This window comes from Oncorhynchus clarkii, chromosome 4 (assembly GCF_045791955.1).
Source record: "Oncorhynchus clarkii lewisi isolate Uvic-CL-2024 chromosome 4, UVic_Ocla_1.0, whole genome shotgun sequence".
Taxonomy (NCBI): Eukaryota; Metazoa; Chordata; class Actinopteri; order Salmoniformes; family Salmonidae; genus Oncorhynchus; species Oncorhynchus clarkii.
Window position 1 is genome coordinate 80330863 of NC_092150.1, and position 25843 is coordinate 80356705.

The following is a 25843-nucleotide window of genomic DNA, read 5'->3' on the forward strand; positions in this document are numbered from 1 at the left end:
GCTCAGGGCTAGGGATGAGAGCTCAGAGCTAGGGGTGAGCGCTCAGGGCTAGGGGTGAGAGCTCAGAACTAGGGATGAAAGCTCAGGGCTAAGGATAAATGCCCAGGGCTAGGGATGAGCACTCAGGGCTAGAGATGAAAGCTCAGGGCTAGAGATGAAAGCTCAGGGTTAGAGATGAAAGCTCAGGGCTAGAGATGAGAGCTCAGGGCTAGAAATGAGAGCTCAGGGCTAGAGATGAGAGCTCAGGGCTAGAGATGAAAGCTCAGGGTTAGAGATGAGAGCTCAGGGTTAGAGATGAGAGCTCAGGGTTAGAGATGAAAGCTCAGGGCTAGAGATGAAAGCTCAGGGTTAGAGATGAAAGCTCAGGGCTAGAGATGAGAGCTCAGGGCTAGAGATGAAAGCTCAGGGTTAGAGATGAAAGCTCAGGGTTAGAGATGAGAGCTCAGGGCTAGAGATGAGAGCTCAGGGCTAGAGATGAACGCTCAGGGTTAGAGATGAGAGCTCAGGGCTAGAGATGAAAGCTCAGGGTTGGAGATGAGAGCTCAGGGTTAGAGATGAACTCTCAGGGCTAGAGATGAGAGCTCAGGACTAGAGATGAAAGCTCAGGGCTAGAGATGAAAGCTCAGGGCTAGAGATGAGAGCTCAGGGCTAGAGATGAAAGCTCAGGGTTAGAGATGAAAGCTCAGGGCTAGAGATGAGAGCTCAGGGCTAGAGATGAAAGCTCAGGGCTAGAGATGTGCAACAGTGTTCGATACACTGGCTGCGCATCACGCTCACACTCTTGTGCAGTTGGCCCACACGCTAACAAGATTTCAGGTTGAGTGTGAGATCTTCATGTGAGGTTGCAGACAGATGAGCAGAGACGAGAGGGCTGAATACTCGACATGGGAACGAGAGAGAGAGAGAGAGAGAGAAAAAGACTCCATTTGCTGCTGTGTTTCTCCAACAAATTATTATTTACAATGACTGCCTACCAGAAGGCAAAAGGCCTCCTGCAAAAGGCCTCAAGCTTATTGACAGTCTGTGGTGGAAACATAATCGATTTGATGATAAACTAAAAAAGTTAAATACCAGAATATTTGTGGAAATGGAGACTTTCACTCTCTCTGCTCAAAAACATTTCATGCTGAGAACCAGGTCTCTTACACATTGTATACACATTAATGCACATCAATATACACTATACATATTAACATGCATCAATATACACTATAAACATTAATACACATCAATATACACTATACATATTAATATACATCAATATACACTATACATATTAATATGCATCAATATACACTATACATATTAATATGCATCAATATACACTATACATTTTAATATGCATCAATATACACTATACACATTAATATACATCAATATACACATCAATACATACATTAATATACACATCAATATGCACATTAATATACATTGATATACACTATACACATTAATATACATCAATATACATCAATACACAACAATATATACATTAATATACATCAATATACACATCAATATCAATACACATCACTATATACATTAATTATCACATCAATATACACATCAATATGCATCAGTATACACATCAAGTCACGGTTGTTAAAATGGACAGACCAAGGCGCAGCGTGATTTGAGTTCCACATCTTTATTAAAAGTGAAACTTCTCAACAAAAGAATAAACAAACAACGACTGTGAAGTAACGTAGTGCTACACAACACTAACACAAAACAATATCCCATAAAGCAGGTGGGAACAGGGACACCTTAAGTATGATCCCCAATTAGAGCCAAGATAATCAGCTGCCTCTAATTGGGAACCATACTCAATCCCAAACACAGAAATAAATCGACTAGAACACCCCCTAGTCACGCCCTGACCTACATAATAGATAACCAAGGGCTCTCTATGGTCAGGGTGTGACAGTACCGCCCCCAAAGGTGCGGACTCCGGCCGCAAAACCTGAAACCAAATGGGGAGGGTAGGGGGGGTGACTAGTGTCGGTGGCGGCTCCGGTGCGGGTCGTAGCCCCTGCCCAGACCCCGGATCCGGCCATGGCGCCGGGCTGAACGCAATACCTGGACTGGGCATCGGCGCAGAGAAAGGCTCCTGCCATGGAGCGGGACTGGACACCGTGCCTGGACTGTGCATCGGCGCAGGTTGCACCGGACTGATGACACGCTCCTCAGGTCGAGTGCACGGAGCCGGCACAGGACGCTCCGGGCTGGGGAGGCGCACTAGAGGCCTAGTGCGTGTAGCCGATTAAGGTGGCACCGGACTGTTGACACGCACTTCAGAGTGAGTGCGGGGAGCCGGCACAGGACGTACCGGACTGGGGAGGCGCACTGGAGGCCAGATGCGTGGAGCCGGCACAGGTTTCACCAGACTGCTGACAGGCTCTTCAGGTCGAATGTTGTGCAGAGCACACCCTCAATCCCAAACATAGGAATAAATTGACTAGAACACGCCCTAGTCACACCTACAACACCATAGAGAACCAAGGGCTCTCTATGGTCAGGGCGTGACACATCAATATACATCAATGCACAACCATACATACATTAAAACACATCAATATACACATCAATATCAATACACATCACTATATACATTAATTATCACATCAATATACACATCAATATACACATCAATATGCACATTAATATACATCAATATACACTATACACATTAATATACATCAATATACACTATATACATTAATATACATCAATATACACTATGCACATTAATATACATCAATATACACTATACACATTCATATACATCAATATACACATCAATAAACATCAATATGAACATCAATATACATCAATACACACCATTATATACTTCAATACACAAATTAACACACATCAATATACACATCAATATACACCTCAATATACACATCAATATACACCTCAATTTACACATCAAAATACACCTCAAATTACACATCAATATACACATCAATATACACATCAATATACACATCAATATACACCTCAATATACACCTCACTATACACTATACACATCAGTATAGATATCAATACACATCAATATACACATCAATATACACATGTATATACGCATCAATATTCATATAAATGTACACATCAATAAACATATCAATATACACTATACACATCACTATACAAATCAATATACACTACACATCAATATACACATCAATATATGCGTTAAATATACACATCAATATGCACATCAATACACAGACATATACGCATCAATATACAGATCAATATACACATCAATATACACATCAATATACAGATCAATATACAGATCAATATACACATCAATATACAGATCAATACATGAAAAGCAAGTAACAAAAGGAAAGACAGAAACCGAGACAAAGAGAGAGAAACTGTAATGACTGGTTGCCTGGTGGATGTAATAAGTTGTTTATCTTTGTTTCTGGAACATATTTACCTCCTGCTGTGCATCATGGGACTTAGCCAAAACAATGGAATGGAAACAAAGCAGTGAGGATGCTGCCCTTCATAAGTCTGCATTGTTTACAGAATGGAGTCAACCGGGCTAATTTAGTACAGTCAAATCAAATCAACTCAAGCTCTATTTATACAGACATGCAATGCAATGTGCTTCACAGGGGAAAAGAAACAATACAATAAAAACATTGAAAATAAAAATGGAAGTATTTACTACACAACAAACGTAAGAGGATAAAAACTACAGAATAACAATATAAATTAAATGACTGAAAAGCGCCCAAAGGAAAAGCAAAGCTAAGAAGGTGTGTTTTAAGATGACAGCATCACTGCTTCCATTCCTCCTGTATTATCATGGTCTCAGTATAAGGACACCATATAAGGATACCATAGTCTCCACAAGTGATTGCAACCAAACAAGGCAAAAGAAAGATGCTAACCGCTAAGCTTGACTGTCTTTACGCTTACCGCTGATGTGAGAATGTTCTACCGTGAGTGTGTAATATTCTTGTTATTTTATTGTCTTTGCAGATCATGAATTTGGATGGGGAGTATTGAAGAGTTTCTGCTGAGAAAGCCCAACTATTACACTCAGAGAAGGAGGCGTGGCTTTGAACCCGAGGTGGTGCCACACCCAACCCAGCTGATTCCAGGTAACTAACTCTAACTTCCACATAGTGTATGTACTACAGTCCTACATCTCTCTACGTAGTGAACGAAGCTCCATGAAGCTCTATGAAGCTCTAGGAAGCTCTATGAAGCTCTATGAAGCTCTAGGAAGCTCTATGAAGCTCTATGAAGCTCTAGGAAATGAAGTTAGGTCTTCTGTTACTGTTTGTGACATCTTCATTAGTGTTGTGTTGTATTTAGTCCTCATTATGTCACGAGAGAAAGAGGATGAAACTAATGACCGCTTCCCAAACCTTTGTCTTTACGAGATGGAAGTGGATGCGGTTGAGAAGCGCCATCGAACGCGTTCCAAAGGGGTCCGAGGTACGCTACGATAACAGTACAGTGTGTCTGTCTCTCTAAACGGCCTGGGGTTGTTAGTTACTGCCCCCCCCCCCCCCCCAACCCCCTCACTCTGCCCCCTCCCTCTCATCTGCCAGCCACCTGGCATCATATAGGGGGACATCAAGTCAAAGTGAAAGTGACTGTGGATACTCAGAAATGCATCATGGATCCTGTAGTTTTGATTTTGATTGTAATTGTTTATTCTTTACTGCTATTATTGTGTATGCTGTACTAGACAGTGCATCTAACTGTGTCTGATGTGGCTTTGTTAATCTTTCTCACTAGTTCCAGTGGAGACGGCAGCACAGGAATTATTCAGGTTGGTGCGTAATTCATTCCTGAGGGCTTTACAGACTCTCTGAGTGGTCAATGCTTTTCTAAATATATTTGTTTGCTGTTGTATTAACGGTAGGCTATAGCGGGATATTATGATCAACTGCATTATATTATCACATAGCATACAGTACTCCCTGCAGATTGGTCGTGTTGAGGGGGACCATGTTTCACTTCATTCCAGTGATACAAGTGAATGTCCCTGACATGTACTCACATCATATCCACCGTACTCACATCATATCCACCGTACTCACATCATATCCACCATACTCACATCATATCCACCGTACTCACATCATACCCACCGTACTCACATCATATCTACCGTACTCACATCATATCCACCGTACTCACATCATACCCACCGTACTCACATCATATCTACCGTACTCACATCATACCCACCATACTCACATCATATCCACCGTACTCACATCATACCCACCGTACTCACATCATATCCACCGTACTCACATCATATCCACCGTACTCACATCATATCCACCGTACTCACATCATACCCACCGTACTCACATCATATCTACCGTACTCACATCATATCCACCGTACTCAAATCATATCCACCGTACTCACATCATATCCACCGTACTCACATCATAACCACCGTACTCACATCATATCCACCGTACTCACATCATAACCACCGTACTCACATCATATCCACCGTACTCAAATCATATCCACCGTACTCACATCATATTCACCGTACTCACATCATATCCACGGTACTCACATCATATCCACCGTACTCACATCATATCCACGGTACTCACATCATATCCACCGTACTCACATCATACCCACTGTTCTCACATCATACCCACCGTACTCACATCATATCCACCGTACTCACATCATATCCACAGTGACTTGAGGTCCAGTGTTGTATTGTAAACAGCCACTGTTGACGGTGCCTTTACCGTGTCGCTCTAGTCATTTCCTCAGCTGTAAGATTTGGACAGGGATCAAGTGTTTAGCTCATGATTACTTTCATGCTTTCATTGAACAGATTAAAAATTATTGATTATTTTCCCTACCCCAAAAATGTTTGCGATACATCTACCCTTTTTCGTTGCAGTTGTACAATGCACCAATGTTCTAAACATTCTAGTACACTCTGTAATCGTGTGTTTTCTGTCTGGCCAGTGGCCTGCACAGTCTCTATCTCTAAACACCCTTCTCCCTCTTGATGGCATTTCTCAGCTCAGAACCCCTAATCCATAATCTCTCCGCGCCACTTCCCTGGCTCTTGCTTCTCACACACTTATGATTGCGCACGTCCACACACACGTACACATACAAGCATACACGCGTAAACATACACACATACGTACACATACAAGCATACACACGTAAGCATACACACACACGCACTCAGGCAGACAGTCAGGCAAGCACGTACGCATGCACACACAGAGACAGACAGCCCACTGGCCTATACACATCCTCTCCCTAAGCACATGGGTGTTTCATCCGCCCATGGATCCATTTCCAGGGCTACACACATCAATAATGCCAATAGCAGTGATCGATGCGTGCTCCTGCCATTCACCGAGAAATCTATGGATCTGTTCACCTTGGAGAGAGCGAGAGCTGCTGTTCTGCTCTAATCAGCACAATCATGCACTTTTCATTGTGGATGGTGCATGACGGACATCCACATCCATCCATATTAGGAAGTTGTCAAACAAAACTAAATCAGTGGTCAGACAAAGCTTCCTAAGTTGTAAAAATGACCTCGACTAACCTGCACCCCCGCACATAGACTTGGTTCCAGTATCCCCTGTATATAGCCTGACTAACCTGTACCCCCACACATAGGCTTGGTTCCAGTACCCCCTGTATATAGCCTGACTAACCTGTACCCCCACACATAGGCTTGGTTCCAGTATCCCCTGTATATAGCCTGACTAACCTGCACCCCCACACATAGGCTTGGTTCCAGTATCCCCTGTATATAGCCTGACTAACCTGTACCCCCACACATAGGCTTGGTTCCAGTATCCCCTGTATATAGCCTGACTAACCTGTACCCCTGCACACTGACTTGGTTCCAGTACCCCCTGTATATAGCCTGACTAACCTGTACCTCCGCACATAGACTTGGTTCCAGTATCCCCTGTATATAGCCTGACTAACCTGCACCCCCGCACATAGACTTGGTTCCAGTATCCCCTGTATATAGCCTGACTAACCTGTACCCCTGCACACTGACTTGGTTCCAGTACCCCCTGTATATAGCCTGACTAACCTGTACCTCCGCACATAGACTTGGTTCCAGTATCCCCTGTATATAGCCTGACTAACCTGTACCCCCACACATAGGCTTGGTTCCAGTATCCCCTGTATATAGCCTGACTAACCTGTACCCCCACACATAGGCTTGGTTCCAGTACCCCCTGTATATAGCCTGACTAACCTGTACCTCCGCACATAGACTTGGTTCCAGTATCCCCTGTATATAGCCTGACTAACCTGTACTCCCACACATAGGCTTGGTTCCAGTATCCCCTGTATATAGCCTGACTAACCTGTACCCCCACACATAGGCTTGGTTCCAGTATCCCCTGTATATAGCCTGACTAACCTGTACCCCCACACATAGGCTTGGTTCCAGTATCCCCTGTATATAGCCTGACTAACCTGTACCCCCACACATAGGCTTGGTTCCAGTATCCCCTGTATATAGCCTGACTAACCTGCACCCCCGCACATAGACTTGGTTCCAGTATCCCCTGTATATAGCCTGACTAACCTGTACCCCCACACATTGACTGGGTACTGGTATCCCCTGTATATAGCCTGACTAACCTGTACCCCCACACATAGGCTTGGTTCCAGTATCCCCTGTATATTGCCTGACTAACCTGCACCCCCGCACATAGACTTGGTTCCAGTACCCCCTGTATATAGCCTGACTAACCTGCACCCCCACACATAGGCTTGGTTCCAGTACCCCCTGTATATAGCCTGACTAACCTGTACCTCCGCACATAGACTTGGTTCCAGTATCCCCTGTATATAGCCTGACTAACCTGCACCCCCGCACATAGACTTGGTTCCAGTACCCCCTGTATATAGCCTGACTAACCTGCACCCCCACACATAGGCTTGGTTCCAGTACCCCCTGTATATAGCCTGACTAACCTGTACCTCCGCACATAGACTTGGTTCCAGTACCCCCTGTATATAGCCTGACTAACCTGCACCCCCGCACATAGACTTGGTTCCAGTATCCCCTGTATATAGCCTGACTAACCTGCACCCCCACACATTGACTCGGTACTGGTACCCCCTGTATATAGCCTGACTAACCTGTACCCCCACACATTGACTCGGTACTGGTACCCCCTGTATATAGCCTGACTAACCTGTACCCTCACACATTGACTGGGTACTGGTATCCCCTGTATATAGCCTGACTAACCTGTACCCCCACACATAGGCTTGGTTCCAGTATCCCCTGTATATAGCCTGACTAACCTGTACCCCCACACATAGGCTTGGTTCCAGTATCCCCTGTATATAGCCTGACTAACCTGTACCCCCACACATAGACTTGGTTCCAGTACCCCCTGTATATAGCCTGACTAACCTGCACCCCCGCACATAGACTTGGTTCCAGTATCCCCTGTATATAGCCTGACTAACCTGTACCCCCACACATAGGCTTGGTTCCAGTATCCCCTGTATATAGCCTGACTAACCTGCACCCCCGCACATAGACTTGGTTCCAGTATCCCCTGTATATAGCCTGACTAACCTGTACCCCTGCACACTGACTTGGTTCCAGTACCCCCTGTATATAGCCTGACTAACCTGTACCTCCGCACATAGACTTGGTTCCAGTACCCCCTGTATATAGCCTGACTAACCTGTACCCCCACACATAGGCTTGGTTCCAGTATCCCCTGTATATAGCCTGACTAACCTGTACCCCCACACATAGGCTTGGTTCCAGTATCCCCTGTATATAGCCTGACTAACCTGCACCCCCACACATAGACTCGGTACCGGTACCCCCTGTATATAGCCTGACTAACCTGTACCCCCACACATAGACTTGGTTCCAGTACCCCCTGTATATAGCCTGACTAACCTGCACCCCCACACATTGACTCGGTACTGGTACCCCCTGTATATAGCCTGACTAACCTGTACCCCCACACATTGACTCGGTACTGGTACCCCCTGTATATAGCCTGACTAACCTGTACCCTCACACATTGACTGGGTACTGGTATCCCCTGTATATAGCCTGACTAACCTGTACCCTCACACATTGACTCGGTACTGGTATCCCCTGTATATAGCCTGACTAACCTGTACCCCCACACATTGACTGGGTACTGGTATCCCCTGTATATAGCCTGACTAACCTGTACCCCTGCACACTGACTCGGTACCGGTATCCCCTGTATATAGCCTGACTAACCTGTACCCCTGCACACTGACTCGGTACCGGTATCCCCTGTATATAGCCTGACTAACCTGTACCCCTGCACACTGACTCGGTACCGGTATCCCCTGTATATAGCCTGACTAACCTGTACCCCTGCACACTGACTCGGTACCGGTATCCCCTGTATATAGCCTGACTAACCTGTACCTCCACACATTGACTCGGTACCGGTACCTCCTGTATATAGCCTTGTTATTGTTATTTTATTGTGTTACTTTTTTCGGGGGGGGTAAATATTTTCTTAACTATTTCTTAAACTGCAATGTTGGTTAATAAGGGCTTGTAACTAAACATTTCACGTAAGGTCTACCTGTTGTATTTGGCGCATGTGACAAATAAGATTTGATTTGATCTCCTTATATGGATACCGTACGCCTCAGATGGCCATAAACTAGCGGATGTGATGGTAGTGAGAGTGGACTGCGGGCGAATGGGCCAATGGAAAGCTACAACAGAGTTTACCTCCTAGTACCTATAGGTGTGGGGTCAAAGGGAGAGGCACCCAGTGTTCCTTAAGAGGGGCTCTTTACCTTTGGCACTCACAGCTGTCTAAAGGAAGGCTGATGGGCTGCTATGAAATATGCAGAGTAGTGAGTCAGCGCCTGGCCTTGAGGCTGCTGGCTGTGTGTTCTCATTACATGAATAATACACAGCTGCTATGGTCCTGTGCATTCCTCTGGATCATGTGTTTTGTCATGCATGTACTGAGCACTTTCTGTGTGTGAGGGAATGGGATGTCATCTGGAGGACTGTGTGCATCGGGTGAAGGGGGAGGGTCTGTGTGCGCGTGCGCGCGTGTGTGCGTGTGTGTGTGTGTGTGCGCGTACGTGTGCGTGCGTGTGCGTGCGTGTGTGTGCGTGCGTGCGTGTGTGTGTGTGTGCGTGTGTGCGCGTGTGTGTGTGTGTGCATGTGCGTGTGTGTGTGTGTGTGTGTGTGTGCGTGCGTGCGTGTGCGTGCGTGCGTGTGTGTGTGTGTGTGTGCGTGTGTGCGCGTGTGTGTGTGTGTGCATGTGCGTGTGTGTGTGTGTGTGTGTGTGTGCGCGCGTGCGTGCGTGTGTGCGTGTGCGTGTGTGCGTGTGCGTGTGTGTGTACGTGTGTGTGTGTGTGTGTGTGTGTGTGTGTACGTGTGTGTGTGTGTGTGTGTGTACGTGCCTGTTGTGCCATGCATCGTGATAACTCCAGTGTCTCTCCTTGCTTACAGCTGTCCTACTCCAGGCTGTGATGGAAGCGGACATGTCAGCGGCAAATACGCCAGACACCGAAGGTAAAGATCCTTCTTCACTCCCCTTATAATCTGCATTTTTCCTCCTCCTCCTCCTCACTCACTCACTCACTCACTCACTCACTCACTCACTCACTCACTCACTCACTCACTCACTCACTCACTCACTCACTCACTCACTAAGCCCTCCCTGACCTGTCATGGACAAATCAAGCTCTTCAGCTCCAGGCCATTGCTCCTGCACAAAAAGCAAACCTGCAATTGCAATCACCGGCTGTGAAAAGTTGATTGCAAAATGTGTCAGAATATCTGAGGACCTGCTTGAATGTTAGATTGATACTGGTTGATTGTGGTTGTGCAACATCTACAGATGTAGGTTTTTAATTTGATCAACCTGTTGCAGGAGAACATTCCTGCAATGTAGGACATTTTAAACTTGTGGTGTATTTGAGCATTAAAAAGGCTTCTGAAGTTTGTAATTTCCACCTTGAAATTTCAGACTTGATTTTCCATTTTTTTTTTATTGATCAACCCTTACATCAATGTTTATTAATTACTGTATAATCCACGCACTAATTCATATTTCCTGTTGCTGCAGGGTTATTTTCCTGCTGTAGCTCAAATTCAGATCCTACATCTGTATCTTTCTGTGATTGCCGTGGTGATTTCCGAGACACATTGACAGATTACATAGAGACTGGAGTGTTGTACTTCGAGAGCTGTGGACACAACCGTTTTGCTGTAATCTTGGATGTTATCGAGAATTTGGGTGCCAATTTAAAGTATTTTATATCTTCAAGGTCACCCAAATTCTTGCAAATGTTAAGTCAATGATCAATGGCAACTTTAACATCCCCCTGAGGTCGATGTCCGCGCCCCAGCGAAAATCTAATAAAACAATCCCAATAAAAATGTGTTTAAGGAACAATGGATGCATCTCAATCCACCGCATCCGCCTAGGTCACACTTCCACGGTGAAAGGTGACAGAGCTAGAGCAGTGTTTATCAGACCATGAGACAACCCGAAAATTGGGCTCTATGACCTACACAAATGTCAGGAGACTAGTTTGAACTCAGTACAGATGATCTGCCAACTTCTGTCTGTCGTGTCCGAACCGTCTGGGCTACACACTAATGACCCCCCTGTGCAAAGGTGAGACTCTTACCAACATGTACCTGTGGGTTGTTTTGCTCTAGGATGCCCACAAGACTTGTCTGAAGGTCCCTGGTACCAGTTGAAAAAATGGATGGAAGTATATGTGGAGACCGTTTAATGGCAAAAATATGGGGTTAAATACATGTACATGTTTCCTGATCTTTCTTATATCTCTCAGATATAGGACAGACACTTCAGAAACAAACTTCCTTTTGATATGTTTTTGGGACTATGTGTTGTTCCATGTAGTGAAACTGTTATTCAATTAGTTTGTATTGGCTAATAGCAGTAATATACTTCAAGGGGTCTGTCCTATATTTCAAAATCAAAAAGTTAAATGATCCTTCTTGAAACAATTCCATATAGCTTAGTAGAGCCCCACCTCCCCCAGCTTAGACAGGGCTTAGACTCTGATGGGTTGATTTACAGTCACGAGTGCCTACATTGTACATACAGGTGGTCCCGGGAAACAAACCCATTATCCTTGTGTTGCATGCTCTACCAACTGAGCCGCAGAGGACCACTTAAGAAATCACTCAAAAGAAGAGAAAGGTGGCGATAGGAAATCGAACTTCGTTGACAGCTGACATGTAAAGTCACCAGACGTTCCCAGAGTCCTCCTCCACTCAGGGCATGTTTAAACAAAAGCTTATCCACTTGATGCTATTTACTCCCCAGACGTGGGCTAGAGAGATTGATAGCTGTGTCTCCAGTGTCACCCCATCAAGGCGTCTCCATGAACCAGTGGGCTAGAATTGCATTTGGTGCCACAGACCTCTCCCTCTCCCAAAGAACCTGGGTGATAAATTACCCACAAATAGAGGGGCAGGCTGAGAGGAAGAGCTCTGTGTGTGTGTATGTGTGTGTGTGTGTGTGTGTGTGTGTGTGTGTGTGTGTGTGTGTGCGTCCGTGCGTGCGTGCGTAGGTGTGTACATGCATGCGTGTGAGGGGAGGGCATTAGATCCTGAGGCGGCCCTGCCTGAAATAATAAGTGTTGGTTGGTTGGCTGGTCAGTCGGTTGGTTGATTGGCTGGTTGGTTGGTTAGTTGCTTGGTTGGCTGGTCGGTCAGTGGGTTGATTGGTTGATTGGCCGGTCAGTTGGTCGGTTGGTTAGCCGGTTGATTGGTTGATTGGCTGGTCGGTCGTTTGGTTGGTGGATTGGTTGGTTGATTGGTGGATTGACCGGTAACTTGTTTGATTCATTGGTCATTTGATTGGTTGATTGGCTGGTCGGTTGGTTGGTTGGTTGATTGGTTGATTGATTGGTTGATTGGTTGATTGGTTGATTGGCCGGTCGGTTGATTGATTGGTTAATTTGCTGGTCGGTCGGTCGGCTGATTTGTTGATTGATTGGCTGGTCGGGCGGTTGGTTGATTGGTTGACTGGTCGGTCAGTGGGTTGATTGGTTGATTGGCCGGTCAGTTGGACGGTTGATTAGTCGGTCGTTTGGTTGGTTGATTGGTCGGTCTGTTGATTGATTGGTCGGTTGATTTGTTGATTGATTGGCTGGTCAGTTGGTCGGTTCATTTGTTGATTGGCTGGTTGGTTGGTTGATTGGTTGGTCTGTTCGTTGGTCGGTTGATTGGTTGATTGGCTGGTGGGTTGTTTTGGTTGGTTAAATTGGTTGATTGACTGGTCGTCGTTCTATTGATTGGTTGGTTGATTGGTCGGTTGATTGGTTGATTGGCTGGTCAGTCGGTTGATTGGATGATTGGCTGGTTGATTGGCTGGTTGATTGGCTGGTTGGTCGGTTGATTGGCCGGTCGGTTGGCCGGTTGGTTGGTTGATTGGTTGATTGGTTAATTGGCTAGTCGATTGGTCGGTTTATTGGTTAGTTGGTTGGTTGGTTGGTTGATTGGTTGATTGGCTGGTCGGTTGGGTAGTTGGTTGTTTGGTTTGTTGGTTTGTCGGTTGGTTGGCTTGTTGGTTGGTTGATTGGCTGGTTGGTTGGTTGGAGCCCTAGTGATGATATGTTTACAGTAGCCTAAAACTGTGCAGTGATATATATATATAGTGATATAATAACCTGGTTAAATCTTCTACTTCCTACCCCCCGTAAACAAGAGACGCACATATATTTATCTTTACTAAACTGCTACTCTTGTTGGCTGAGCTCTGCTGTCTTGCAGTCTGCTGTCTTGCTTCATCTCTCCTCTGCTCAGTAACATAATATGATTGATTTCACTGGCAGCCCCAGTTGAACCCCCGGCTATAGTGTTCAAGCTAGAGAAGAGGAGGACGTAGAGGTGTGGAGGCATATGGCTGTGTTTGGGTGTAGTAATGACAATGACTGTTACCCCCGCACACACACACAAACACACACACACGAACACACTGTGAAGACGACGCTAGCTGTTTGAGAGTCTGCGGCCATTAGAGCAACCTCAAACAAGATCTACTGTGTGTCTGCTCTTTGAAGTAGGACATGAGAGAGAGACAGAGAGAGAGAGAGAGAAAGAGAGAGAGAGAGAGAGAGAGAGAGAGAGAGAGAGAGAGAGAGAGAGAGAGAGACAGACAGACAGACAGACAGACAGACAGACAGACAGACAGAAAGTTGACCTTGATGTGTGTAATGTTACAATTGACATTGATGTGTGTAACATTACAATTGACCTTGATGTGTGTAACATTACAGTTGACCTTGTTGAGTGTAACATTACAGTTGACCTTGATGTGTGTAACATTACAGTTGACCTTGATGTGTGTAACATTACAGTCGACCTTGATGTGTGTAACATTACAGTTGACCTTGATGTGTGTAACATTACAGTTGACCTTGATGTGTGTAACATTACAGTTGACCTTGTTGAGTGTAACATTACAGTTGACCTTGATGAGTGTAACATTACAGTTGACCTTGATGAGTGTAACATTACAGTTGACCTTGTTGAGTGTAACATTACAGTTGACCTTGCTGAGTGTAACATTACAATTGACATTGATGAGTATAACATCACAGTTGACCTTGATGAGTGTAACATTACAATTGACATTGATGAGTGTAACATTACAGTTGACCTTGATGAGTGTAACATTACAGTTGACATTGATGAGTGTAACATTACAGTTGACCTTGATGTGTGTAACATTACAGTTGACCTTGATGAGTGTAACATTACAGTCGACCTTGATGTGTGTAACATTACAGTCAACCTTGATGTGTGTAACATTACAATTGACCTTGATGTGTGTAACATTACAGTTGACCTTGATGTGTGTAACATTACAGTCAACCTTGATGTGTGTAACATTACAATTGACCTTGATGTATGTAACTCTATTGGGAGTCAAAAATTGCAAAAAAAAATCATATCAATTAATCATAAACCAATCTGTGCCTACATTAACCTATGATTTACCAAAGATTACACATCTAATCAAGGTGTAAATTAAAGCCAGTTTTAGTGAGAGTGTTACATGTTGACATTGGTACATACAGTAATGTATTGCACAATATTAATATCTTTGACATATCTTTCTGATTTGGCTAGTAATCATTTTAATACTGTTTATTCCCTCGCCCATCATTGTGAGAACATACACAAATAAAAAGTCTAAAGATTTGGACTAAAAGTGAAATCTTTTCTCAGTAAATCCACTGGTTGGTAATGAGGTCTATTGTGAGCAGCTTTGTTGCTGGTGTGACTGCCATGTCTAGAGCTGGCACTCAGTAATTGCCTAGGCTTTGTACAGATGAGGTTGAGTGCAATCTCTCACTCCCTATCACTCCATCCATCCTCCTCTTTCTCTCTCTGCCTTCATCCCTCCCGTTTCTCACACTGACTCTCTCTCTCTCTCCCCCTCTCCCTCTCTCTCTCTCTCTCTCTCTCTCTCTCTCCCTCCCTCCCTCTGGCTGATGTATGACTCATATGGACTGAGCCTGCAGGCAGGTATAATTCAGATCCTGACAGGTAACACTCACTAAAAGGCTGGGAATGGAGCCAAGAGCTGGTGGCAGGGAGCGAGGAGAGGAGAGGAGAGGAGAGGAGAGGAGAGGAGAGGAGAGGAGAGGAGAGGAGAGGAGAGGAGAGGAGAGGAGAGGAGAGGAGAGGAGAGGAGAGGAGAGGGCCAGAGTGCCGGATGCTGGAGAGAGGATATAGAGGGAGAAAGAGGAGAGAGAGAGGAGGAGAGAGAGGAGGAGAGAGGAGAGAGAGTAGTGAGTAGAGAAAAGAGAGGAGAGCCTGGCAGGGCAGAGAGAGCCACTCCACACACACCTAGTATTTGTGTTGTCTTTGTGAGAGATATACAGCAGGGTTTAATTTGTGTTGTCTTTGTGAGAGCTATACAGAAGGGTTTAATTTGTGTTGTCTTTGTGAGAGATATACAGCAGGGTTTAATTTGTGTTGTCTTTGTGAGAGCTATACAGCAGGGTTTAATTTGTGTTGTCTTTGTGGGAGCTATACAGCAGGGTTTGATTGCATCCAAGCTGTTGTCTTTTCTCACTTAGAGATCAGAGTCTCAGGGTCGGCGTACATTGGGCTGATTTACTAGGATACAATGAATTCTGTATAAAAACAAACATTATACAGCCTGGATACAGCCCATAGCAGTGATACATTATATTGTCCATACGCCACAAATCCCTGAGGTGCCTTATTGCTATTATTAACCGGTTACAACATAAATAGAATAGTGAACAAGTAGTTCTGTGTCATACCCATGGTATATTGTCTGACATACACAAGGCTGGAATGCTGTTTCAGCCAATCACCATCCAGGACCCAAACTACCCGGTTTATAATCTGTATTATATACCGGGTGGTTTGAGCCCTGAAAACTGATTGGCTGAAAGCAGTTGTATATATATTTATTTATTTATTTTTCACATTTATTTAACCAGGTAAGCTAGTTGAGAACAAGTTCTTATTTGCAGCTGCGACCTGGCCAAGATAAAGCATAGCAATTCGACACATACAACAACACAGAGTTACACATGGAATAAACAAAACATACAGTCAATAATACAGTAGAAAAAAATTAAACAAAAAAGTCTATGTACAGTGTGTGCAAATTAGGTAAGATGAGGGAGTTAAGGCAATAAATAGGCCATGGTGGCAAAGTAATTACAATATAGCAATTAAACACTGGAATGGTAGATGTGCAGAAGATGAATGTGCAAGTAGAGATACTGGGGTGCAAAGGAGCGAGATAAATAAATAAATACAGTATGGGGATGAGGTAGTTAGATGGGCTGTTTACAGATAGGCTATGTACAGGTGCAGTGATCGGTGAGCTGCTCTGATAGCTGGTGCTTATAGCTAGTGAGGGAGATATGAGTTTCCAGCTTTAGTGATTTTTGCAGTTCATTCCAGTCATTGGCAGCAGAGAACTTGAAAGAAAGGCGACCAAATGAGGAATTGGCTTTGGGGGTGACCAGTGAGATGTACCTGCTGGAGCGCGTGCAACGGGTGGGTGCTGCTATGGTGACCAGTGAGCTGAGATAAGGCGGGCTTTACCTAGCAGAGACTTGTAGATTACCTGGAGCCAGTGGGTTTGGCGACGATTATGAAGCGTGGGCCAACCATCGAGATCGTACAGGTCGCAGTGGTGGGTAGTATATGGGGCTTTGGTGACAAAACGGATGGCACTGTGATAGACTGCATCCAATTTGTTGAGTAGAGTGTTGGGGGCTATTTTGTAAATGACATCCCTGAAGTCGAGGATTGGTAGGATGGTCAGGTTTACGAGGCTATGTTTGGCAGCAAGATTGAAGAATGCTTTATTGCGAAATAGGAAGCCGATTCTAAATTAAATTTTTGATTGGAGATGCTTAATGTGAGTCTGGAAGGAGAGTTTACAGTCTAACCAGACACAAAGGTATTTGTAGTTGTCCATGTATTCTAAGTCAGAGCCGTCCAGAGTAGTGATGCTGGATGGACGGGCAGGTGCGGGCAATGATCGGTTGAATGGCATGCATTTAATTTTCCCTGCGTTTAAGAGCAGTTGGAGGCCACTGAAGGAGAGTTGTATGGCATTGTAGCTCGTCTGGAGGTTAGTTAACACAGTGTCCAAAGAGGGGCCAGAATGGTGTCGTCTGCGTAGAGGTGGATCAGAGAATCACCAGCAGCAAGAGCGACATCATTGATATATACAGAGAAGAGAGTCGGCCCGAGAATTTAACCCTGTGCCCCCCTTAGAGACTGCCAGAGGTCCAGACAACAGGCCCTCCGATTTGACACACTGAACTCTATCAGAGAAGTAGTTTGTGAACCAGGCGAGGCAATCATTTGAGAAACCAAGGCTGTTGAGTCTGCCAAGTCGAAAGCCTTGGCCAGGCCGATGAATATTGCTGCACAGTAATGTCTCTTATCAATGGCGGTTAGGACTTTGAGCGTGGCTGAGGTGCACCCATGACCAGCTCTGAAAACAAATTGCATAGCGGAGAAGGTACGGTGGGATTCGAAATGTTCAGCAATCTGTTTGTTAACCTGTTATGGCTGCATTCCCGATATCGGGATCGATATGACAACTACCATTGAAAATAGAGGGCGCCAAAGTCAAACCACAGAAATCTCATAATTACAATACCTAAAACATACGTGTCTTATATAATTTTAAAGCTATTCTCGTTGTTAATCCCACCAAAGTGTCTGATTTCAAATAGGCTTTTCAAAAGCACTACAAACGATTATCAAATCAAATCAAATCAAATGTATTTATATAGCCCTTCGTACATCAGCTGATATCTCAAAGTGCTCTACAGAAACCCAGCCTAAAACCCCAAACAGCAAGTAATGCAGGTGTAGAAGCACGGTGGCTAGGAAAAACTCCCTAGAAAAGCCAAAACCTAGGAAGAAACCTAGAGAGGAAACAGGCTATGTGGGGTGGCCAGTCCTCTTCTGGCTGTAGATCATTATAACAGAACATGGCCAAGATGTTCAAATGTTCATAAATGACCAGCATGGTCGAATAATAATAAGGCAGAACAGTTGAAACTGGAGCAGCAGCACGGCCAGGTGGACTGGGGACAGCAAGGAGTCATCATGTCAGTTAGTCCTGAGGCATGGTCCTAGGGCTCAGGTCCTCCGAGAGAGAGAAAGAGAGAAAGAGAGAATTAGAGAGAGCACACTTAAATTCACACAGGACACCGAATAGGACAGAAGTACTCCAGATATAACAAACTGACCCTAGCCCCCCGACACATAAACTACTGCAGCATAAATACTGGAGGCTGAGACAGGAGGGGTCAGGAGACACTGTGGCCCCATCCGAGGACACCCCCGGACAGGGCCAAACAGGAAGGATATAACCCCACCCACTTTGCCAAAGCACTGCCCCCACACCACTAGAGGGATATCTTCAACCACCAACTTACGCCTAAAATGATTGCATGGGTTGCTTTTTCCGTAAACCTTTTTTGAAATCTGACACAGCGGTTGCATTAAGGAGAGGTATATCTATAATTCCATGTGTATAACTTGTATTATCATCTACATTTATGATGAGTATTTCTGTTGAAATGATGCAAAATCACTTGATGTGGAATTTCTCAGGTTTTTGCCTGCTATATGAGTTCTGTTATACTCACAGACATAATTCAAACAGTTTCAGAAACTTCAGAGTGTTTTCCATCCAATATTAATAATAATATGCAAATAATAGCAACTATGACTGAGGAGCAGGCCGTTTGATATGGGCACCTTTCATCCAAGCTACTCAATACTGCCCCTGCAGCCATAAAAATTTAACTTGGATTTCGAAGACCTTAGAAAGACAGAGTAGGATAGATATAGGTCTGTAGCAGTTTGGGTCTAGAGTGTCACCCCCTTTGAAGAGGGGGATGACAGGTTTCCAATCTTTGGGAATCTCAGATGATATGAAAGAGAGGTTGAACAGGCTAGAAATAGGGGTTGCAACAATTTCAGCAGATCATTTTAGAAAGAGAGGGTCCAGATTGTCTAGCCCGGCTGATTTGTAATGGTCCAGATTGTGCAGCTCTTTCTGAACATCAGCTATCTGGATTTGGTTGAAGGAGAAATGGTGAGGGCTTTGGTGGGTTGCTGTGGAGGGTGGCGGGCAGTTGACCTGGGTAGGGGTAGCCAGGTGGAAAGCATGGCCAGCCGTAGAGAAATGCTTATAGAAGTTCTTAATTATAGTGGATTTATCGGTGGTGACAGTGTTTCCTAGCCTCAGAGCAGTGGGCAGCTGGGAGGAGGTGCTCTTATTCTCCATGGACTTTACAGTGTCCCAAAACCTTTTTGAGTTAGTACTACAGGATGCAAATTTCTGTTTGAAAAAGCTAGCCTGAGCTTTCCTAACTGCCTGTGTATATTTGTTCCTAACTTCCCTGAAAAGTTGCATATCACAGTGGCTAGTAGATGCTAATGCAGAACGCCACAGGATGTTTTTGTGCTGGTCAAGAGAAGACAGGTCTGGAGTTAACCAAGGACTATATCTATTCCTAGTTCTACATTTTTTGAATGGGGCATGCTTATTTAACATGGTGAGGAATGCACTTTTAAAGAATAACCAGGCATCCTCTACTAACGGGATGAGGTCAATGTCATTCCAGGATACCCCTGCCAGGTCGATTAGAAAGGCCTGCTCGCAGAAGTGTGTTAGGGTGCGTTTGACAGTGAGGAGGGGTAGTCATTTGGCCGCAGACCCATTATGGATGCAGGCAATGAGTCAGTGATCGCTGTGATCTTAATTGAAAACATCAAAGGTGTATTTGGAGGGCAAGTTAGTTATATAGTTGATATCTATGAGGGTGCCAGTGTTTATGGATTTGGGGTTGTACCTGGTAGGTTCATTGATCATTTGTGTGAGATTGAGGGCATTAAGCTTAGATTGTAGGATTGCCAGGGTGTTAAGCATGTCCCAGTTTAGGTCACCTAGTAGCACGAGCTCAGAAGATGGATGGGGTGCAATTAATTTGCATATGGTGTCGAGGGCACAGCTGGGGGCAGAGGGTGGTCTATAGCAAGCAGCAACAGTGAGAGACTTGTTTTTGGAAAGGTGCATTTTTAGAAGTAGAAGCTCGATTTGTTTGGGTAAGTAAGACAGAACTCTGCAAGCTATCTTTGCAGTAGATTGCAACACCGCCCCCTTTGGCAGTTCTATCTTGGCGGAAAATGTTATGGTTAGGGATGGAGATTTCTGGGTTTTTGGTGGACTTCCTAAGCCAGAATTCATACACGGCTAGGACATCCGGGTTGGCAGATTGTGCTAACGCAGTGAGTAAAACAAACTTAAGGAGGAGGCTTCTAATGTTAACATGCATGAAACCAAGGCTTTTACGGTTACAGAAGTCAACAAATGAGAGCACCTGGGGATTGGGAGTGGAGCTAGGCACTGCAGGTCCTGGATTTATCTCTACATCACCAGAGGAGCAGAGGAGAAGTAGGATAAGGGTACGGCTAAAGGCTATACGAACTGGCCGTCTAGCACATTCGGAACAGAGAGTGAAAGGAGCAGGTTTCTGGGCACGATAGCATAGATTCAAGGCATAGTGTACAGACAAAGGTAAGGTAGGATATGAGTACATTGGAGGTAAACATAGGCATTGAGTAATGATGAGAGAGATATAGTCTCTAGAGATGTTTAAACCAGGTGATGTCATCGCATATGTAGGAGGTGGAACAACATGGTTGGTTAAGGCATATTAAGCAGGACTAGAGGCTCTACAGTGAAATAAGACAGTAATCACTAACCAGGACAGTAATGGACGAGGCATATTAATATTAGAGAGAGGCATGCATAGCCAAGTGAACATATGGGTCCAGTGAGTGGTTGGGCTGGCTGGGGACACGGCTATTCAGACAGTTAGCAGGCCGGTGCTAACAAGCTAGCAGTTAGTAGGCCTGGGTTAACAAGCTAGCACTTAGCAGACCGGGGCTAGCAAGCTAGCAGTTAGCAGACCGGGTTAGCAAGTAAGCAGTTAGCAGACCGGGGCAAGCAAGCTAGCAGTTAGCAGACCGGGGAAAGCAAGCTAGCAGTTAGCAGCCCGGGGCAAGAAAGCTAGCAGTTAGTAGACTGGGGATAGCAAGTTAGCAGAAGGGCCTTTAGGGGACGTCGCGATGGAGGTAAGTCTGTTTTTGCCTCTTCGTACGATGATTTTTGATATCACGTGTATGGCAAGAAATATACATTTTACTGGTCTAATTTGGTTGGTAACCAGTTTATAATAGTAATAAGGCACCTCAGGGTTTTGTGGTATATGACCAATATATCACGGCTAAGGGCAGTATCCAGGTTCTGCGCTTTGCATCACGCCTACAAACAGCCCTTAGGCGTGGTATATTGGCATACACCACACCTCCTAGGGCCTTATTGTTTAAATATAAAGCAGGGGTTCAACTTAAACTTGAGTAGGGAATTGAATTGCTGCTAATCTAACCAACAGATGCCATTTTGTCCTCCACTCTCTTCATTTTCCTCCCTCTTTCTTTTCTCTCTCTCGTTCCATGCAGCTTTTTAGCCTGTCTGTAAGGCTGTCTGATGGTTCGACTGTTACGGGTCCTGTCTTGAGATATTCGGTGCGTTTGGAAAGTATTCAGACCCCTCCTTCACATTTTCCACATTTATTCTCTAATGGATAAAATTATTATTTTTCCCTCATCAATCTACACACAGTACCCCATACTGACAAAGCAAAAACAGCCCTTTAGAAATGTGTGCAAATCTATTAAATACAAAAAAATGAAATATCTTATTTACATAAGTATTCAGACCCTTTGCTATGAGACTTGAAATTGACAGGTTCATCCTGTTTCCATTGATCGTCCTTGAGATGTTTCTACAACTTGATTTTTTATTTTAGTAATTTTTATTTTATTTCACCTTAACCAGGTAGGCTAGTTGAGAACAAGTTCTCATTTACAACTGCGACCTGGCCTAGATAAAGCATAGCAGTGTGAACAGACAACAACACAGAGTTACACATTGAGTAAACAATAAACAAGTGAATAACACAGTAGAAAAAAAGAAAAAAAGAGTCTATATACATTGTGTGCAAGGCATGAGGAGGTAGGCGAATAATTACAATTTAGCAGATTAACACTGGAGTGATAAATGATCAGATGGTCATGTGCAGGTAGAGATACTGGTGTGCAAAAGAGCAGAAAAGTAAATAAATAAAAACAGTATGGGGATGAGGTAGGTAAATTGGGTGGGCTATTTACCGATAGACTATGTACAGCTGCAGCGATCGGTTTGCTGCTCAGATAGCAGATGTTTAAAGTTGGTGAGGGAGATAAAAGTCTCCAACTTCAGCGATTTTTGCAATTCGTTCCAGTCACAGGCAGCAGAGAACTGGAAGGAAAGGCGGCCAAATGAGGTGTTGACTTTAGGGATGATCAGTGAGATACACCTGCTGGAGCGCGTGCTACGGGTGGGTGTCGCCATCGTGACCAGTGAACTGAGATAAGGTGGAGCTTTACCTAGCATGGACTAGATGACTAGATGACCTGGAGCCAGTGGGTCTGGCGACGAATATGTAGCGAGGGCCAGCTGACTTGAGCATACAGGTCACAGTGGTGGGTGGTATAAGGTGCTTTAGTAACAAAACAGATGGCACTGTGATAAACTGCATCCAGTTTGCTGAGTAGAGTATTGGAAGCTATATTATAGATGACATCGCTGAAGTCGAGGATCGGTAGGATAGTCAGTTTTACTAGGGTAAGTTTGGCGGCGTGAGTGAAGGAGGCTTTGTTGCGGAATAGAAAGCCGACTCTAGATTTGATTTTAGATTGGAGATGTTTGATATGAGACTGGAAGGAGAGTTTACAGTCTAGCTAGACACCTAGGTACTTATAGATGTCCACATATTCTAGGTCGGAACCATCCAGGGTGGTGATGCTAGTCGGGCGTGCGGGTGCAGGCAGCGAATGGTTGAAAAGCATGCATTTAGTTTTACTAGCGTTTGAGAGCAGTTGAAGGCCACGGATTGGAGTGTTATATTGCATTGAAGCTCGTTTGGAGGTTAGATAGCACAGAAGTATACAGAATGGTGTCGTCTGCGTAGAAGTGGATCAGGGAATCGCCCGCAGCAAGAGCAACATCATTGACATATACAGAGAAAAGAGTCGGCCCGAGAATTGAACCCTGTGGCACCCCCATAGAGACAGCCAGAGGACCGGACAACATGCCCTCAGATTTGAAAGGCACACACTTGTTTATATAAGATCCCACAGCTGACAGTGTATGTCAGAGAAAAAACCAAGGCATGAGATCGAATGAATTGTCCGTAGAGCTCCGAGACAGGTGTCTGCAGCATTGAAGGCCCCCAATAACACAGTGGCCTCCATTATTGTTAAATGGAAGAAGTTTGAAACCACCAAGACTCTTCCTCTCCAAACGGAGCAATCGGGGGAGATGGTCACTCTGACAGATCTCCAGAGTTCCTCTGTGGAGATGGGAGAACCTTCCAGAAAGACAACCATCTCTGCAGCACTCCACCAAGCAGGCCTTTACAGTAGAGTGGCCAGACAGAAGCTACTCCTCAGTAAAATGCACAATAGCCCGCTTGGAGTTTGCCAAAAGGCACTGTAAGAACTCTCAGACCTTGATAAACAAGATTCTCTGGTCTGATGAAACCAAGATTGAACTCTTTGGCCTGAATGCCAAACGTCACGTCTGGAGGAAAACAGGCACCACTCATCACCTGGCCAATACTATCCCTGCGGTGAAGCACGGTGGTGGCAGCATCATGCTGTGGGGATGTTTTTCAGCAGCAGGGAGTGGAAGACTGGATCGTCAGGATCGAAGGAAAGATGAACGGAGCAAAGTACAGAAAGATCCTTGATGAAAACCTGCTCCAGAGCACTCAGGAGCTCAGACTGGGGTGTCCAAGAGGACAATGACCTTGAGCACACAGCCAAGACAATGCCAGAGTGGCTTCGGGACAAGTCTCTGAATGACGCAGCCAGAGCACAGACTTGAACCAGATCTCTCTGGAGAGACCTGAAAATAGATGTGCAGCAACACTCCCCATCCAACCTGACAGAGCTTGAGAGGATCTGCAGAGAAGAATGGGAGAAACTCCCCAAATACAGGTGTGCCAGGCTGGTAGCATCACACCCAAGAAGACTCAAGGCTGTAATCGCTGCCAAAGGTGCTTCAACAAAGTACTGAGTAAAGGGTCTAAATACTTATGTAAATGTGATATTTCATTTTTTTTGCATTTATACATTTGCAAAAAAAATTTAAAAAAATGTTTTTGATGTCATTCTAGGGTATTGTGTGTTAATTGATGGGGGGGACTATTTAATGCATTTTAGAATAAGTCTGTAACGTAACAATATGTGTAAAAAATGAAGGGGTGTGAATACTTTCCGAATGCATTGTATACAGTGAGTTTATAAAACGTTAACAACACCTGCTCTTTACATAACATAGACTGACTGACCAGGTGAATCCAGGTGAAAGCTATGATCCCTTATTTATGTCACTTGTTAAATCTACTTCAATCAGTGTAGATGACGGGGAGGAGACAATTGAGACATGATTTGTGTATGTGTGCCGTTCAGAGGGTGAATGAGCAAGACATTTGAATCGGGTATGGAAGGTGCCAGGCGCACTGGTTTGTGTCAAGAACTGCAAGGCAGCTGGGTTTTTCACCCTCAACAGATTCCTGTGTGGATGAAGAATGGTCCACCACCCAAAGGACATCCAGCCAACTTGACACAACTGTGGGAAGCATTGGAGTCACCATGGACCAGTATCCATTTGGAATGATTTTGACTCCAAAAAAAGGGGGGGGGGGGGGGGGGGGGGGGGGTGCAATATTAGGAAGGTGTCCTAAATATTTTGGTATACTCAGTGTATAGATTTTTTGATATGGTAATATAATGGTATAAGGGTTTGTTTTGTAGACTGTTTCTGTTGATGATTTTACACATAACTGTTTTCAACTGTAAATCTCATCCAGATGTCTTTTTATAATTTATGGACTTCAGTGCTTTTTTTCTTTGAAGCACTAAACTGCCTTTTTAACCACCTGTGTCTGTGTCACACAACACTATGACTTGAGATGCTCTTCCCTCCACCTCCTCTGCTAAAAATTCAAAGATGACATTTACACCTGTGTGTGTGTATTTTGGACTTTGTAGGTCAGAAGTGTGTGTGTGTGTGTGTGTGTGTGTGTGTGTGTGTGTGTGTGTGTGTGTGTGTGTGTGTGTGTGTGTGTGTGTGTGTGTGTGTGTGTGTGTGTGT

The 25843-nt window shown here is 44.6% G+C and overlaps 1 protein-coding gene across 6 annotated transcripts in view; it reads left to right on the forward strand.

Annotated features, from left to right (window-relative positions):
- LOC139407341 (myelin transcription factor 1-like protein) overlaps positions 1-25843 on the forward strand; it is a 131269-nt gene that overhangs the window by 30583 nt on the left and 74843 nt on the right. For all 6 annotated transcript variants that reach the window (XM_071151049.1, XM_071151052.1, XM_071151050.1 and 3 more), the window contains exons 2-5: positions 4011-4132; positions 4418-4472; positions 4779-4812; positions 10513-10575. In XM_071151049.1, the coding sequence (XP_071007150.1) occupies positions 4418-4472; positions 4779-4812; positions 10513-10575 (152 nt within the window). In that variant the 5' untranslated portion in view covers positions 4011-4132. The remainder of the gene's footprint in view (positions 1-4010; positions 4133-4417; positions 4473-4778; positions 4813-10512; positions 10576-25843) is intronic.